The 19,847-nt window shown below is 35.4% G+C and overlaps 2 protein-coding genes across 3 annotated transcripts in view; one reads left to right on the forward strand and one right to left on the reverse strand.

The window, feature by feature from the left end:
• LOC139980778 (transmembrane and coiled-coil domain-containing protein 6-like) overlaps positions 1-19,847 on the reverse strand; it is a 112,815-nt gene that overhangs the window by 29,323 nt on the left and 63,645 nt on the right. The window lies entirely within an intron of this gene.
• LOC139980899 (kin of IRRE-like protein 1) lies at positions 7,469-16,046 on the forward strand. Its single transcript, XM_071992907.1, has one exon. It carries the CDS (start codon positions 9,474-9,476, stop codon positions 10,935-10,937), a length of 1,464 nt encoding a protein of 487 aa, XP_071849008.1. The 5' UTR covers positions 7,469-9,473; the 3' UTR covers positions 10,938-16,046.

The following is a 19,847-nucleotide window of genomic DNA, read 5'->3' on the forward strand; positions in this document are numbered from 1 at the left end:
TTGTGGGGCAGCTATAACTCTGATGTGGTATATATACTATATACGTACAGAAAGTTGGGGACATTTCTACTTTATTTGATGATATTATTTGTACCCTTTGGACTACAAAGAATAATAAAGTATGGCATATTCAGCAAAGGGTACATTAAATTTATCAACAATTTTGGTATAAAAACAAAGAATATGGTCAAAGAATTCAGAGAGTGGGGCAGGAGAATGACCATATAAGGATTAATCATTTGATCCAAAGATAAGTAGTTATTCTGACAAAGACAACGTTTCCCTCTCTTACTACAAGTAGTTTATTATAACCAGGGAGTTGTTACCAAAACAACTCCCTGTTACAACTATACCATGATGGCTTATAGCTATATGCCCAGTGTGACATCTCTGGCAGACTCACAGAGGATATCACAAGTAATAACACATAGAAGCTCTGATAGTCTTGTAACGAGAAGATATACCGTTACTGAATATCTAATAATATTGTTACTGCTAGAGGTGCGATTAATGTATGACAGCATGCAGAGTGTATGGGCCTACAGCTAGTCTGTTGTGATGTGTCCTGTCACCTAAAAGTACGACAACAGAATATGCAGGCCTACAGTTAGTCTGTAATGATGCTTCCTATTACGACAACAGAATATATGGGCCTATAGTGAGTCTGTTGTGATGCGTCCTATCACCTAAATGTAGGTCAACAGAATATGCAGGCCTACAGTTAGTCTGTTGTGAGGCTTTCTATCGCCCAAATGTAGGACAACAGAGTGTACAGGCCTATGGTTAGTCTGTTGTGATGCTTTCCTATCACCCAAATCTGCATCGACATTTCGGTTGTCACATTTATAAGTTTGGACAGCTGTTCTAATAATTGCACACTACATTTAACTGATATAATACAATACACCTACCAGAGCACTTATAATTTTCACGGCATATTACAAGTGTGTCAAGGTCAATAATAATGTGAGTCCTGATGTCCTTGAATATGTCCTCGTCAAGATGAAAATGAGAAAAAAAGATGAAAATAATTCTTTAATTTGGCAGACACTTTTTGAAGTGATGAATTTACATTTTGATTGTTAGATTAATGAAACTTTAAAGGAACAACCCTTTGAATCCCCATCACTAAAATTTGCCTTTAAGGAGCAATACAGACAATAACCAGTTTACCAAGGAACTATTGATAGAAAGCAAAAACAAATATTATGAATGCAAATATTTTCTTCTTTTTTTTCCTGCCTATTTTCTTGAAGTATGAGGTGCAGCCAAAAAAATTCTATAGTATGTCATCTACTGAACATGAACACACCTATGTCAATATTCAAGAGTTCCTTACATATCACAGAACGTTCCAAAACAGGTTGCTTCAATGGAATGACAAAAAATACATTACAAATGTGATGGGTGACCCAGAATATTTTATTCTTTTGCCCCCACTCCCCACCCCCCCCCCCGCTCCCAGACAGTTTTAAATTTCAAGTACCATTTAGCATGGCAAACACCTAAGAGGAAAATTCATATTTACTCCTCCTTGGAAAGCACCTAGAAGCCAAAAAACAAAGGGGCAGCCAAGACAAAAGTCACAATAAGAGATAAGAATAACAAGGAACCATACAAATATATATATAGATAACTTTAATTATTGACAGAGAAAATTGCAACACAAATTTGCCACAGGGTAAAATGACACTTGACCTATAGTACAAATTTTATGACCCCACCCCCTTGATAGAAACTCAAACTTTTGATTTATTACATTACCCAGCTGCTTTCTTCCAGTACATATTAATTGCTAGTCTGTGTGCTAATGTAAACTATCACCAATATACAAACTATCAACTTTTAAGAGAGAGAGAGATAGCAATTAGAAAAAAAAAAACAGGTTCTCCTAAAAGAACAGGAAGAAAAAGAAAATGGGGGAAAAAGAACAAAGAAAGTTGAATGGACTGTATTTGGGATTTTCCCGCCAAAATCAGATTTTAAACTTCATGGGAATATTTGTTAGTTCTTTGTTTCCTTTTCAGGTCGAACTAATAGTGAGACATACGTGAGGGGGGAGAGGGGGAGGGGGAAGAGGGATCAAAGTTCATCAGAGGTTGCTATTAATTATAATTTTTAAAGATGATAAACAAACAAAAGATTCAGTTTACACCTGTCAGCTACCCATGGCGACAGGTGGTGTTAACTTCTTTGTCACATTTCCGTCAATCCATTTCATCCATAAATGTTTTGCTTTTAATAACTTACAACCATGCCCTTAATAACCATGCCCTTAAGAACCATGCCCTTAATAACTGAATATCAACTACATATATTTATCCCTTAGAATGTTTACTTCAAATGTGCAAGGTACAATGTTTAACACTGAAACCAATTTCATCATTTATGGTTTATTATATTAAAATTAAGAGCCAATTAGCTTACATTTAAGAGATCAGATTTTGCAAAAACTCATCTAATGAATGCAGCAATTTAAGGAAGACAAAGAAAAACACAAAAACAGTTTAAGCAATTGCAGCTTATGATTATGTCATATGCTGACTTGACCAATACGCAATATTAATTTACACAGTTGTCGGTATGTGCGGTTGTAATGAAAGCAGGGGCGGCGATTTGTTTCAAATATTGGGAGGGGGGGGGGACATTTGCTTGGGTGCAAACGCGTAGCAACTTTCATCCCCAAAATTGTTCACACGCTTCTTGATATTTTGTATATTACTATCTAAGCCGAGCGCCACCATCAGTTGGCGCGCAGCGTACAAGAAAATTTCTGGTTTTGATAGCCCCCCAGATCACCAGAAATGGCACTTCTTGGGCTTGAAAATGACCAACCAGATGTACACTTTTGCCTGAGTTTTTTTTTTCATCCATAACCTTTTTCAAGATTGTCACCAGTCACACATCATGTTCGACCTCATCGCATCTCATGTGGATCATTGCATTTGTAGGTAATACTACGTAAGGGCCCACAATACCCGTCAGCCCCACTTTTTCAAGGTTTTAAGCCCATTATTTGTTCAGAATTTGAATAATAAATTCACTTCAAAACATGCCCATAATGTTGCACAAAATATCATCTATGGACAACGAATATAGAATAAAAAAACCTTCAACCCCTAACAGACCTGTCAAAATTGCACGAGTAGAGGGAAGTATGATGAAGAATGTTGGTCAGGGAATTTTCGAAAATTCAGACACAGTTAATTTATTAGTGTACAAATATCAAAACCTCTTATAACGGCTACTATAAAACTTCGATTTCATAAACAAATACAAAAAATATGCTCAAGGGGGGTGCTGCCTCCCCCTTCACCCCCTGGCTACGCGCCTGCGGTTAGAAATCTTGTAGGAAACAGGCCAAATGGAAACCCATTGAACCCATATCGATGTGGATCATATGATTGTACGTACTTACACTCATACACGAGATGTACAGACATTATGATAATAATCACGTATGACAACATGCTATACGGTCACAAGTCACAGAAACGACCACGAAGAGTCATTTACCTCATGCAGCATGTGCTGGATGAAGTTTTAGCCACCGCCAAATATGATTTGGATAAATAATCTCACGCATTATTTTCTATTTATAGCCACACAAAAAGACTATGCCACCAAATATTGGGGCGATATTAGATACTATATCCCCCCCACCTAAAATATTGGGGAGGACATGTCCCCCCATCCCCCCCCCCCCATGATCGCCGCCCATGAATGGAAGACTATGTAACAATGAATACTGCTCTATGTTCTGTTTGGGGCTTCAGTGATTATACACTGGCACGGTTCCAGGTAGTACAAACCCCACTGGCTCATAGATACGTCAGCTTTCATAAACACATAACAGATCAGATTAACTGTATCATTTAAACGGCAAGGCATGGCAACGATTGGTAGAATATGGCAATATAATTAGCAATTCATCCTTTATACATATATAAACAAAACTTAAGCATTTAGATATCTAAATGAATAATACATTAATAGTTTTCAGTTGGGATGTCTGACAGTGTGAATATTCATGACAGTATGCAACATAACAACAGCTAATTATGTATAATGTATTCACAGTTCCATCCACTTTTGTGAAGTTTGGTGGGCCAGACAAAAATAAAGTGCAAAAACATATAGTTTGCCAAGTGAACTTTAATTGACAGGAGGGGGAAGGTGCAGGGTCTACAAGCCCCAGGACCCAGCTGGGGTAAATTAGGAAGCCTAGGGGAAAATATGGGATAGGAAAGATTGTACTCTCCTTTTCACAATATACTTAAGGAAACCTGAACAGTTAAAACAAAAATGAGGTCAGGTTACATGATTATCCCTGGCCCAATCTGGAACCCTGGTCATCAATGTGTATAACATGCATTCTAGCATTCATCTTGAAAGCAACAACATTAACTAGTTACAGCTTTAATCTGAAGAGAGGTTTGTAAATTTAAACCAGTATTCAAAAATGAAACTTAACGAAGATAATACAATTATCTGATATCACGTATTGATGAGTAAACAGACAGGAAGGAAGGTATTATTACACACAACAGGTGCAGCTGTGCAAACTTGAGTCAAAACTGATCATCATTATGTAAACTTTCAATTCCCCATTGAAAACACAGGTTTCTCCCTAACAGGATTCCTAAATGATCATGTGCATCTAAAGGCATGCACTAAACCAATTTATCACCTTTAAAGTGACTATATATGCTAAAGGTCGACTTTTGGGCATAAAATTAATTTTGATATGTTGCAAACCATAACCAAATTATACATCACTATAGCAACCCCGGTTGTATTTCTACAAAAAAGTATTAATTTTTTTGAGAATTGACCCTATAGATTTAAATGTCAGACTATTCAGTTGAAGTGGCTGGATTCGTAAGTCTACCAAGGCACACAGACCATTAAAGGGTGTGAAGACTTGCGCAAAAAGAAACACTAATGACGGTAATCTGACCTAGTTTCGAATGAGGTGTAACAGAAGTGTTAGACACCACCATCGATCCCAGAAAATACACACACACAGCTTGCTACCGCCGGTAATTAGACACTAGTGTACAGTCAGTACATACAGCTGCGGTCAATACCCACAGTACAGTGTACAAACGATACAGCAATGGACATTTCAGGTCCAGCTAAAGATAACAAGGTGTCACGTTTCATTACTGTCTGCATTTTGTAGCGACACGAAAAAAAACTTCACTTGCAAGCAACGGAAAGTTAACTTTTTCAGCTGGCCGCATGCGGTTTGGGGCAAGTATTCAAATGCCTTTAAAGGATGTCAACTTTAGGCAGAGGTCTTGTCTTGATAACATGCTATATATATAGTCCAATCTTGAGAAAAGAAAAAAGTGAGTGCTTGTAATTGTTTTCTCTAGCTATAGATTTTGATTTTTTTTTTTTTTTTTTAAATATGTTTTTCCCCCATTCAAATATAGAAAGGTTAACCTTGAATATATGCCCAATCTCTGGAATGCTCCTTTGAGGCTTAACAAATTGATGATGATGATGATGTTGTTTGACTCCTCCCATACATATAGGCCTATGCTGTTGATTTGTCAATTTAAATTCATTGTTTTGTACATTCTTTGTGGACACAAAGATTGATGAAAAAATTATGAATACTTGCAAATATATATATATACACTATACACTATATTGTGAAAGAAATGGTGAGAAGTATGGCTGAAGGTTTTGGAGGTTTGTTACCTAAGTTTATCAGACCTTAGCAGATTTTGTGCCTTTGTATAGTCTTATCATTATTTTAAGGGAGCAGCAATTTACCCAACCACCATATTTTAGCTTCTTTGATAGGAATCAGTTTTGATAAGGGAAACCTTGCCCAGTTTGGAAAATATCAGGGTTAATAGGTTTGTTAAGGTCTTGCACTGCCATTTGTACAATGGGTGATATCATATATAATATATATATAATTTTGATCAGTCTCCACATTGTATCCATTTAAAAATATATATATTAAATATATATATATATATGTATAGGTATATGTATATGAATATGTATACATATATATATATTCCGCCAATTACTGCCGATTACAATGCCTCTCCCCCTCCCATGCACACATACACTTATTACATAAAATAAACATTAAAAACTAAGAAATATACAAAACCATTGAAATTTCAAGCATATCTTTCTCAAAGCCAGGTGTTATATTTAGATTTCAATTCTTCAGCCGATTTGTTTGTTCATGGAACAATAAAACTGTCCCCAAATGGAAGCTGTTTGGAGGTAGTTTTGCATCGCAAATAAATCTTCTATGATGGTTGGGTATATGCTTCTCTTTTAAAGGCATCTAATTGAACCAAGTAAGGACACTAGCATGATGTCACCACCCCCCAATCCAGCTCCCTCCCTCACCTAATTTTTTTTTTCATTTGTTGTATATCATACCCTCCTCATTCCACAGATGCAGCTGACAAAACTTGGAAATCTCATTTGCTCCCACCATCTTTATGCTATGAATTATTATACGTAAAATTGATCATCAAATTTCAATGTGATCTAACCCTGGCAAATCACGACAGATAATAATGAACTAAAAGCATGCCTTATACACATACATTTGAAGGTATAGGGGTGGAGGCACTTTGTAATAACACAAAGTCTGACCCTCCTCCCCTCCCCTTTCCTCCCCCTATCATACCCTCCTCCACCTAAGTTTTTCTTCTTCTGTAGACACCCATAAACAGCTAACTGCAAACAAATTTCTATCACATCCTGCTCCTGCTAGTAAAGTATATATGGTTATTAATTTTAGCAGAATATACATAAGAAAGCTCAATCCATAAAGATTTTGTGGAAGAAATCAAATCACTCAACAATAAGGTGAACAAAGAGAGAGCTCACCATCTAATTAGAAGTCCATAAACTCACAAAGGTATTTATGTATGATTGAGATAAACCATTCCTTTAACCCCACCCCCCCCCCTCTCTCTTTCTCCCTCTGTTTGGACAATTCAATTCTCATTCCTCTGTGAGGCCTCCTTAAATGCAGGATGCTTTTGATATAATAATTAAAAATATATAAAAAAATACAATTGAGCGACAAAGAAAGTGAACAGAGAAAGATATCTGTAATGGTCCTTATCTAACAATAACAGAACTTGTGTTGAGCAATTTTCTACCAGATAAATGTCTCAGCAGGGTACATACTATTAACTAAAAAAAATTCAAGCAACATTCCACATCCTTCCCTTTGCCATGAAAGGACAAAATTTTCCCCCTTACTTACTCCCACTGGGACACCACACAACAGAGCCATGCTGTATTATTCCCTGCCTGATTCAATCAAGTAATGCTATACCTATTCACTAGCATACACAGACTCAGCTTATACAAGTCAGCTGTGTCCTGATTGGCTGATTTACTTTTAAGTAGGCAGGACCACCAGCCATAGACGTGTGCCAGCCACACTTTGCCAATAAACAGACAATTACTGGTTACGGACTATCTTCTGTGTTAGGCTGTGGTGTGAAATGATAAGACCTATTGAATATTCATAACTGGTGCTGCTTGTTTTTTCATCACATTGTGTATAATGCAAGCAGATGGATAGAGGGTTCAATCAATTTTTTTTTTCTCAGGATAGTTTTTAGTGAAACCAAATGGGACTGATGAAAGAACACTCTTAACTTCGTCTGAAAAAAAGCTCCGATACGGACGGACGTCAATTGGATTGATAATTCTGACTAGATCTTTTTCATTTATTCGTCGGTGTTGTTTCAGTAAAGGATCCTTTTTGTTTCTCACTTCCCAGTTAGCGTCCTGGTCCTAAACAGGATTTCATACTTCTTTACGGATAATCAAGCGGAATAAATAAAAAGTAAATTTCATTACGCAAAGCTATCACTTCAATTGGATTTCTGAAAATAATTTTTACCCTCTTTCAAAAAACCAAGAATAAACTCTTAAACTTGTTAGAAATACGAGTATCGAGGAAAGACAGAGAGAGCAAGCTAGCGACCGACATTAAGGAAGAGTGCTCGTTGGAAAACAGCGGTGTGTGAGCGTACTTGCCATGTTCTAAAATGCGATATAACACTTGTATCAAAAACATTGCATAATTGGCATACTTAGTTCGGAAAAAAACAAAATTACTTTCATTAACAGCTGAGCTGTGAAGCTGAGACCACCGCGCGTTACTTGATATAAAGTAGAACGAACGCTGTCGATTGTCTCGTATATTTGATTCTTTACTCGGTCTCTTCACGAGCATGTCCTTACTTTATTATCATCCAACACTAATTTGAGAGGCATGCGGTGATATGATGTGAATGCATCTTAGCTGGCTTTAGCTTTCATGTGAGATTAAGAGACATCTTCTCTGCAAGAGGCCTCGGAACAGGGAACCAAAAAAACAATTGATTTTACTCTGGGAGTGTAAATTAAATGTGAACCTAGTGCTATCGACTTCATTGCTTCTATAACAACAGCCCCAGCTGGATCAAGCTGATAATAATCAACTTGGATTTTTATTCTTTGGAATCTTTATTTTACTTTCAGGGCAGTGCTTTTTTTTTAAATTTTTATAAAGTCATATTATTTGAATCCATTTGGGATATATAGCATTCAATCAAAACATTCTTGAAAGGAATTTTAGAGGACATAATAAAACCACCCAGAATTATTACCATTTTTGGGGAGTGATATCTGACTTAATTTTTTTACTGTATGCATGTATATTACAGCATCGAAAAAGTAAGTCAAATATGCATTAACAGTGGAATTGCAAATAAGACTGTGAGAAAAGGGCAGGTTTGAAAAGTAAAAAAAAGCTCTTTGCTTTCATGCAGTACCACCCAGCATTTGCGTAAAAAGTAATATATACTAATAATTATATACACTTTGTGAAGAGTACACACAGTTGTCTGTGTTTGCATACCACTTTGAGAGCATTCAGCATGCAGTATGCATGTTAATAAACCTGTTGTTTTGTCAATTTCATATTTTATCTCTGTGGAAGCACGGGATGTCCTACCCACACCTTGTAATTGATACACACAGCTGATATACACAACCTTAGCTTACCGCGCTGAATCAGATGAAAGTGGGGGTTGCCGTAGAGATTCCTCCTGATTTTTATGATAAAGGAGAACAAGTGGATGGTATGACCACAAAAACGCTACTAAATGCAAATGCGTATTGTGTATAAACGAGCGCTGTGCTTGTAATGATACCGGAGGAGTGAGATACAAACCGTTCAGTTAACATTTTGATCTTTTCTGGCATGTAGGATCTAGAGCGATTGTTTCAGAATTTGGATTTAAGGAATTGCTTCCTACCGTTTTGATTTGGAACCGGCCAAAAAGAGAAACGTTTTATGAGAGAGTTTGTTCTTATTCAATAGCCATTTCTCCTCTTTCTTTTCATCATTTGTTTGGAACACAATGGATTTATATCGTATACAGGCTCTATAGGCAAAAAAGCAACTCCGAAAAAAGAAAATGGCCGCACTTGAAATATTCCTGTTTTTGCAGGCTTTTGTGTGTGTAGTCGTATCGACACCCAGTTTTAGTCAAATGCCTGAGCAGAGATCTGCATTAGCCGAAGGCGATGTTACATTTTATTGCGTTGTTCGTGACTTGGAGAGACATCATGTGGTCCAGTGGCTTCGAGGGATGTCGGCAATAACCAGAAACGCAGCTGTTTTGATACCTCCGTCGAACCCAGATTCTCGGAGGATATCCGTTATTGCAGACCCGTCTGTAGGACAGTATAACTTGCAGATCTCTAACGTACAACAGTCGGATGATTTGACTTATATCTGCTCAGTATATAACAGTACCGATAATACTCAAATCCTGTCCTCTGGCGGGGTACGACTGGAGGTGCACACCATTCCAGACCAACGCTACCCACAATGCACCCCTCTGGACAAACCTGAATACGAAGAAGGTAGCAACATAACCATATCTTGCACGTCGCGGAGATCGAATCCGCCGGTACTATTACAATGGTATCAAGGCGGTACGGTCATTGAGGGTGCCAAATTAGACGATTCCGACCCAGGGTTTCGATCTTTGAGGTACGTCATCAAGACGAAACATACGGACGATCGTTCGATTTACCAATGTAAAATGACCACAAGTGCCATAGAGTCTTTAGAGAGAAGTTGCAGTCTGGGTCCATTGAACGTTGTTTACAAGCCTCGAGTGGGCCTTCTCCTGCCAGAGGGAGATGTTGAAGATGGACAGCAAATTCAGCTGAATTGTCAAGCCGAAGCCAAGCCGGAGCCGTTTGGCTACAGGTGGACTAGCAGTATTCCCTTCCAGGGCGACGAGATCGAATATCTAAAGAATAGCAAGACCATCCTGCTTACGGCCTCCGCTAGACTAAACGGGACGCAGATATCATGCGTCGCTACAAACATCCAAGGGTCTGGCAGTAGCAACAAGGTCAGACTCTACATACAGCCAAAAGGGCACACCACGACAGAGGACAGTATAACAGATAGAAAAGGCGACAAATTCGATCCCGCGGAAAAGGACCCCTCGAAACCGCTGGGGCCTGAAGTTCCTGGGTCTGTTGTTGCACCAGCTCCAGGGTTGAGCAGCCGGCTGTTACTTCTTATCATCGGAATTCTCAGCCTTATGCTCATTGTCCTACTTCTAGTGCTTATATTTTACACATGTCGTAGCTATCAGTCCAATGGGAACCACAGTATCATCTACGGGACGCCCTCTAGTATCTGCAACGGCGCAAACATCGATCGAGCTTGGGATCAGAACAGCGTGTATTTTGAGCCGAGGGACCAACTAAGTGTAGGGGAAGCCCCGACGTGGCTGAGGTCACCCAAGCAACCCCAGTGGCGTCGCAACGTGGCTGTGCAGGTGCCTTTCGTGGAGGATCCGCCTTACGCAGAGATCGAGCAGGACTGGGACGATGGTGTTTACACGCTTCAGATATGAAAAGGTAGCTAAAGGGAAAATATTTTAAAAACTATATATAGGCCTACATTCAGAGTATTTGGGCATCATTCACTGAATGCCATGACTAAAAAAAATGAAATACTATCCTAACACAATGTTTTAATGTATAGAAGATTATTTTATGCACCTAGCTTCAGATCATGGAGAAAATGGTGTTTGGATGTCATTCAAAATGTTTTCAAACCGAGGTATTTTTTAAGCTACATTGGTGGTGCTGAAAGAGAATTGGGTTCTTCTTCTTCTTTCCGAGAAGAAAACAAAAGGAAAATCCTTTGTTTTTTGAAGGTTTGTTGTTATACAATTTACAAAGTAACTTGCATGAACTGTCACAGTTTATGAAAGTACTTTGTTCGGGTTAATTGATGCACCAGTGTGATTTTAAGATGGTTTTATATCTATTAGGGAAGATGTTGTTGACAGGAATCATAGCTTTGTTAATTTCAAGCTCTCTTTGCAATAAGTTTGCTATTTTAGTGAAAGTTGTTGAGTCACTTTACCTTAATTTGGGAATAGCATTTCATCAGTGTACCACTTCATAAGTACAATAATTACAAAATATGGATACAACTCAAGTTAAAGAAACATTATTTTTAATGTCACTGCTACTAAATATAATCGTCCATAAAAAATATTACGGGGAAAAAAAATCCCCGATAAAATGAGAGTAAAATATAAGAAGAGAAAAGGTACAGTTTACGTGACCAGTATTCCTACTGTTGTTCAGTTCATTTATCTGCTGTGTTCATTACGCATCAAGCCAGTTAATAAACAGAAGAAGGAATATATCCATTCTTTTACGAGGGTTCTAATTTGTGAATAATGTATAACTTTTCATGTACATATTTAAACGCTTCAAGGTTTTGTAAATTGTGGATGATATGTAACAAGATGGAGATCACTTAATGACCTTTTCATCAAAAACAGCTGGTCTGCGTTTGTCCAAATATTTTACCCATATTTAAAACAAAAAGTGTGATATTGTTTACCCATAATAAAGGACAAAATGGCGCAATAATAGTAATAATTAAGGAAAAAAAGGGTTTAAGAATTTGAATGGACATGATTAAATGGCAGAATTAAATATGAAAATGGAATAAAATTGGTGATTATTTACAATAATATATTTTAGTATTAAACAAGTCGTTTGATCTTAATGATTAACTCCCTGTCCCTACCCCTGCAGTTAGTACAATCTCACACCACTTTTGGCCTTATAAGTAATTAATTTCACCAATTAATTTTTCTTTTCTTCTTCTGGATTAAGTATAAATTATTTGCCCAATTAATCTCAAAAGACATTGTCCTCACTCTTGATTGCACCTGAGACTTAAAACAATTCAATTCAAACTAATTAATTAATTACGTATTCGATATACTGTGCAAGCACAGCCCTTGTAGTCCCAAAACACACACTGCTTTTATATACTACCTGCAACTTGTATTCGTTTATTAGAACTGAAAAATTAGTCTGGCAAGCCAAATTTCTCGGAACGCGATTAACATTTCTCTAAATAGTGGGCTGGTATCGCTGTTGATATTACGACAATGGCAGCAATGAATGCTGGGATATCTTATGGCGTGATGTAATAAAATTGTGACCGGTACTGGGGGGTGGGGCAGGGGAAGGTTGTAACTTTGTGAAATAATTGGGCATAATATGCAAATAGCTCATATGCCTAAACATTAAATCACATTTTTTCTTTCATATAAAATGATTAAAAGTATAAAATGGTCAAAGTATTTTTTGTTAGTCAGTGCATCAGACTGTCTGTCTCTATTGTGTAATCTTTTTCCCATTGCTGCAGTTTTCTTCACATTTTGCTGTGGGTGGAGAGGCAAAATAGAGGAATCACTTTGAAACAGTCATTTCTATAAAGGGAAAAACCATTTCTTGGCAGTTCTATTAAGCTGCCAAGTTTTGTTTTATGGTTGATCTAATATAAATTTACCAAATTATCAATATTGTCTTTAAAAAGTAAAATGACTATTTTGCAATCGATACGAGGAAAATGAAGAAAATAATCTTACCACCATTTTATACAGTAATGATTTTAGAAAAAAGTGTATGAAAATAGTATACTAGAACTACAAACAATTAGCATAAAAGATGTGATTGCTACATTAATATTCTTTAACAAACTACATATATGGTATAGAGAACGTATATACATATATATATTATATGTTCACATATACACTTATATTAGACATATCTAATGCACCTAAAAGCTATACATCAAAATGTGAGGGCGCTGCATAACATTCAGAAAGACAACACTAAATCAACACAAATCAAGAAAAAGGAATATAGTATTGATTTTTTCCACTGACAAAATGACAATTCACAGTAAAATATTTCTATAAGAGACTACATCAGATTTAAATAAAAAATTTAGTGGAAAGCTGTTTGATTAAAGAAACTTTTCATGGAATATATAATATCCTATGCAAATTGCATCAAGAAATCACAAGATCAAAACCTACCCTATTCTCTGAATCATATCACTAAATCATCTTGAAAATGACATTTGGTTCTGATACACATATTACCAATTTCTAAAATCTTATTCCCAAACTTTAACCAATTTTTAAGACCAAAGTCAGATGTTTGCATAAAAATGTCCGGGAAAGAATGTGACATTTTTTGCATAATTACAGTTAATTTAGGCCATCATTTGCAGACTGTTTGTGTTATATTGCGACTCACGTACTGGTGCTCCTCGACCGGCAGAATACAGCGCCATCAAATATATTCTACATTGTGCATTTTACATGTTTTATATGGTCTGTTGCTATGGTTACAGTCTGTTTTAAACTTTTACAAGATGGGGGAAAAATGAAAAAAAAACAAGATGCAATAGGTTCTGCTCTACATACTATGCCCTTAATGAGCACATTGACATCAGCTATTTGTTTGCGTAGCTTATCTCTCCTATTATAGAATCCTAACGACGTAAACATAAAAAGCAATGCCATGGTTGATAGAATATCATATTTAATAAAGTAGTTTGAATATCTCCCAAGTTATAGCAGGTTTCACTGTAAAGACATTTTTTCTTTTCCTAATAAACCAAAATGAAGCGGTTAGCTGGATTAAAAACAAAAGACTGTTTCATAAAAATTGTTTCAAAGATAAATTTATGAGAATTAAGGAGTTTCACAACCCAAGTTGAAGTAACTTTATCTGACGATTTTGTCTCACTGTTTGATCCAAATTGCGAATCACTTTCAAATATCAAATTTTGAAGCAAATTTTGCAGCAGCAAAGCTGAGAAGGAAAAAGACAACTTTTTTTTTCACACATCACTTTTGTGAAGTTTAAGGATTAAGCTTGGTTTGAATATGATTGACATCGAAAGTCTTGACAACTCTGTTGTGAATTTGCAAGAGTCAAAGAACCAACTTGAACATTACTTTGTTTTTATTGTTTTGAATATTTACTCACTCCTCTCTCTCACCTGTGCCTAAACAAATATGCATTCTGGTCTACCTAGCTTTACAATAATTGGTAACAAAAAAAAAACTTGTTGGGTTCTATGTGCAGATGTATAGGAGATAGGAGAGAACCGGGTAAATATTTATAAATATTGAAACCAAAATGCTCCATCACAGCCGTTCAAATATTACCTAAAAAAAAAAAAAAATTATCTGCTTAGGAACTCGCAAACTCTAGTAACATACATGTTACTCTAGTAACATACAGGAACTCTAGTAACATACATGTTACTCTAGTAACATACAGGAACTCTAGTAACATACATGTTACTCTAGTAACATACAGGAACTCTAGTAACATACATGTTACTCTAGTAACATACAGGAACTCTAGTAACATACATGTTACTCTAGTAACATACAGGAACTCTAGTAACATACATGTTACTCTAGTAACATACAGGAACTCTAGTAACATACATGTTACTCTAGTAACATACAGGAACTCTAGTAACATACATGTTACTCTAGTAACATACAGGAACTCTAGTAACATACATGTTACTCTAGTAACATACAGGAACTCTAGTAACATACATGTTACTCTAGTAACATACAGGAACTCTAGTAACATACATGTTACTCTAGTAACATACAGGAACTCTAGTAACATACATGTTTATGAAGAGGGCTATTGTACAACATATATACAAAATGTAAAAGATATTTTGAATATTAAAATAGAAAAGATATTTGTGTATTGTAGTTGTGTGTTGCAGCTAGTACAGCTTATATTTAAAAGAAAAAATGTCAAAAACCAGAGATTATTATTATGCCAGAAAATTACTGATATTCTATGAGATTGCCATCAAAATCCAATCCTAGTTGGATTCAAACTTCTATTATCTATTCTGGCAAACTATGAGGGTTTTATATCTTATGTAGAACTCCAAATGATGGATGATATTAGTATGACTAATCCAATTTGCAAAAAGGAAAACACTGCCAGGAATTTTAAAGATGTGCTTTTAACTCCGGTGGAATCCTCTTTATACTGCATGTGCTCAGCATATGTATGTATGTATGCATGTGTACACACATACATACAGGCATGTGTACATGCATATAAATTAATTTGATCAATCAAGAAATAAAATATTCTTTTGTTGATCCAATTCTCATTTTTGTTTAACAACTTATTATAGACTTATTAATTTTCTACCTTGTTGAAATGTGGCTGCATGTTTCGCCAGCCCAAAAATAGATTTGCAGGTAAATGTAACCAAATTACTGTTGCTGTTGGATTGGACAAAAATTTCAAAAGAAAAGACTTGCAGACATTTGTAGTAATCCGCTCTTGGGAGTATTTTCATGCGACAAGAAATTAAATGTGATATTCTCTAATGTAATTAATAGGTCAAAATGACAATACCAGATATGTAAATATCGAGATCGGAGCAAATTTTTGGATTAGGTAAAAGTCGTTTTTTCTTGTTGTAAACTTCCAAAAGAAGACAAGGATTCAACTAGCCAATGGCTCGCTGCCATGTGTCACCTTATCTGAAGCGTTCACATGACAATTGAATGTGACTGAATCATGCCGAGTTTCGCATTAATTACAAATCATGAATATGTATAGGCAAATGGAGTCGTTTATATAAGTGGCAGCAACAGGATTGAGTACATTGAGTTCATGTATCCCAAAAAGCTCCATACAAATCAGGCCAAAGCAATACTGTTCGGAGAAAATTCAGTTTGACCTAGATAAGGATTAATTGTACATGTTACTTAAATAAATGATACGGATACTTGATTAATTCACTTTTTAAGTTCTCATTATTTCTTTGAAACAATTTGCATATGATATAAACAACCACTCAACATATAAATTTGTTAATGCTGCTTATGGCGAATGGACAATAATTAATGTCACAATTTGAATATCTTAGATCCTCCATTACTTGATGAAGGGTTGGATCCTAAGGGTTTCATAATTAAATGCCAGAAATTGTTAAAAACCATACATTTATGGTTTTACCTCATGACAAAATATGTTGATTTTTTTACAAAAACTATCTTCTTCATTAGTCACCAAATTTCACCCAACCTAAATATATGACCCCCCAAAACTGATTACATTTTGATAACACTAAATATAGCCTCATGAGCCTTTTATTGCATTAAGTTAACATTCACTACATTCACTAGAGTTAGTATTAATTTGCTGATTAATGAGTTCCATCGTAATTAATTTAATACCCTTCATCACCCAGAATTTTACCGCACAGTATGATATGAAACAACAAGCAAGGTAGCAACTAGGAACTCAGTTCAAACTTGGTGCTCTTTCAAAATTTGGGTAAATGATGCAATGACTTTGTCGAGCTTAACGAATATCCCCTGTGATGAGATTTTAGTAATATTGATCTATACAATAATATTAGATAAACAATGCTAGCCCAACTTTCAGTTACGTTCAAGGAATTAAATGAAAGGGGAACTAATAAAGGATGACTCACATATATAAACAATGGTCTTTTCAGTTTGAGTAACAATTCACAATTGAATGATTTTGTTGTTATACAAAGACATAACTTCTGTCCTTTGTTCCACTCTCTATTATCATGTTTGTAGCTGTTTAAATATGTGACCCCCACTACTTGATGGTAGATGTGATGTTTTTTTGTTAAGCTAGGGGTGAAATCACATAGAATAAATGTCCTTCATTATTTTCTGCTGGTGTCACATTTGATTGTGCTTGTTAAGATGTTACATCCCTTTACAGCTGGCCAACTGGGAGGGGCTGTAAAAAGGGGCTATTGAGATTTGCCGGGGTATTTGTTAACGGTATAAAAGTTTTTTTGCAATTTTATTTCAAAATAAATGAAGTGTGACATACTAAGCTACATGCATATGTAATATGTACTATATAACTCACACGCTTGCTTGCAGAGTGAATTTACCCCTGCAGACGGGTTTGTATATCAGTGTTGCCCTAAAATATGCTAGAGAGTCAAAATAATGGTCATATCTGCTGGAACATATATGCTATCCCTGAGTCATCCCATCTCCAATTTGAGAGGTCAGATTCCCTAAGAAAATGCATATTAACAAATTTTTTGTAATATCAGGATGTTAAAATTAAGAGGTTACTTTCAGGGTCAGTAATGATTAGAACCTTAAAGTTGAGAGTTATTATAATTTCACTAGAGAAAGGATATATTTTGTTCTCATTTTTCAGAGAGAAAAAAAAAAGGTGAATTGCAAAAATGCATTTGAAACTTTGGAACATACTATGATCTAATAGTTATGTAGTTGAAATATATGTTCACCAAAATTAAGATTTTCTAAGTTTACTGTAATTTAAATTCATTGTTTTTTGACCTGTGAAATAATATTGCTTTGTAGTAAATGCAAATAGTCCAAAATTATCATCATTCACACCAGTTTCATTTGTGCAGTAATTATTTTGTACATTGTAATTTTAAATTTACTAATTAATATGTGCAAAAAAGGAAGGTTTTCTGTTGCAAATTATTACAGATTTTTTTTTCATTTTTATGAAGAGTTTAATCTAATAGGTCATTTTGTATTAAATTTTCACTCACTGCCAATTTTCTTTACTTGTAGTTTAAAGTTATGACAAAGTGTGTATATATATATGTATATATATATATATATATATATGTATTTATATGTATATATATATATATATGTATATATATATATATATGTATTTATATGTGTATATATATATATATATGTGTATATATATATAATATATATATATATGTGTATATATATATATATATATATATATATATATATATATATACCACCTTTATTGAATGGAGGGGACTAGTTGGAAGGAGAATATATACGAAAAGATGCCTCAATCAGATGCCCTACATTCATAAGACATTTATTACATAGGGGTAACTCAAAGGTTCTTCTTTAGGTGTGCGGAATACTTCCAACTACTGAATATTTTGATTGGGAAACTTAAACTAATTAGAGAGGAAAGAAAGGAGAAGTTCCTTCCATTTTAGGATGAAACACATGGTTTATTAATTGCTGGTACGTTAATTTTCAACATGTCATATTCATTCTTTTATTTTCCTTTTGTTTGTTAAGGTGTTTTTTGTTTGTTTGTTTGTTTGATGTGCAATATGCAAACCATGTGCAAGAAATGAATCGGAATATGAAATATAAATTCAATCTTGAATAATGAATATTTATTAGTAACGTAATGAATATTTAATATTTGTAAAAATAGGCAATACTGTATTTCAATTAAAAAACCAAAAACAATCAATTTGGTTATGATCAGAATCAGAAGCATAACATTCCACTTTCATGAAAAAAACTTGGTAATGTGGTAGATGAAGGTGAAGGGGAGGGTAGGGGAGGAGGGATGGAGCGGTGGGGAGAAGGGATTCTTTTACAATCCAAACTAGCTCGGTCAAGTTTCTGAATGATAACCTATGACAATCAATTTCATTGTTTTTGTAAATCCCTTTTTCTTCTTTAACATTTTCTTTTTGTACAGCCAAAAAAAAAAAAAGTATGAGTAATGTAAATTTATTTTTCATGCACAATGTGAGGAGGACGACATATTGCCTCATTAATTATAAAAAAAGTACTGATCAATACAATTGATGTCATTTATTCATTTCTATAATTGTTATTGTTTGAAATTTTGCATATCATTTCCATAATGAATGGAAACCCCTCTTGCTGCTCCATGTTATTGAGGACCCACCCTCCCCCCCCCCCTAACATGTGAACAAGTTAGATGCTCAGGTACAGGAAAGCTATATATTAAGTCTTTGGATAATGGTTGTGATATATATCCCTGGTACACTAGTGCCATATCTTTGTCAAGAGAGGATGGCATTACTACACGGATATATTGCGGAGTGTTAGCTCAGTGGTTAACACCGGTGCCTTTCAATCATAAGGTCCCCGGTTCGAGTCACTCCCAGATTAATGTATGTCGTCCAGTTACAGAGTTGTTGACAATTAACAATTTTCATAATCATGGACGTTAAGTATGAATGTGAGAGACTGACTTCGGTCAGCTTGCGGCTTTGATAAGCCAATTAGGCTTCTTCGCGAGTTCCTGCTTGCAGGAGGATCTAATATACATATATCATCCAGATTGTTTAGGGAATTTTGCCGCTTTCCTAGTTTAGTATCACGAGGACACACTGTAGCAACTGTTAGGTATACCTAACATAAATTCAAATACACATAGGTATTAACACTGAAATTTTCTCAAGCACTGAATCTATGGCAATATATTTCACAGGGATGTGGGAGGGGGGGGGGGTGAGAGGGGGGTTACAGCTGGATCATTCAAATCATGAAAGAAACTTTGAGGGTATATATATATATATATGCATTTGGCAGACATAGTTCATGTCCTATGGAAGACACCTTTCCTCTTAAGTT

Source organism: Apostichopus japonicus, chromosome 15 (genome assembly GCF_037975245.1).
Source record: "Apostichopus japonicus isolate 1M-3 chromosome 15, ASM3797524v1, whole genome shotgun sequence".
In the NCBI taxonomy this organism is placed as follows: Eukaryota; Metazoa; Echinodermata; class Holothuroidea; order Aspidochirotida; family Stichopodidae; genus Apostichopus; species Apostichopus japonicus.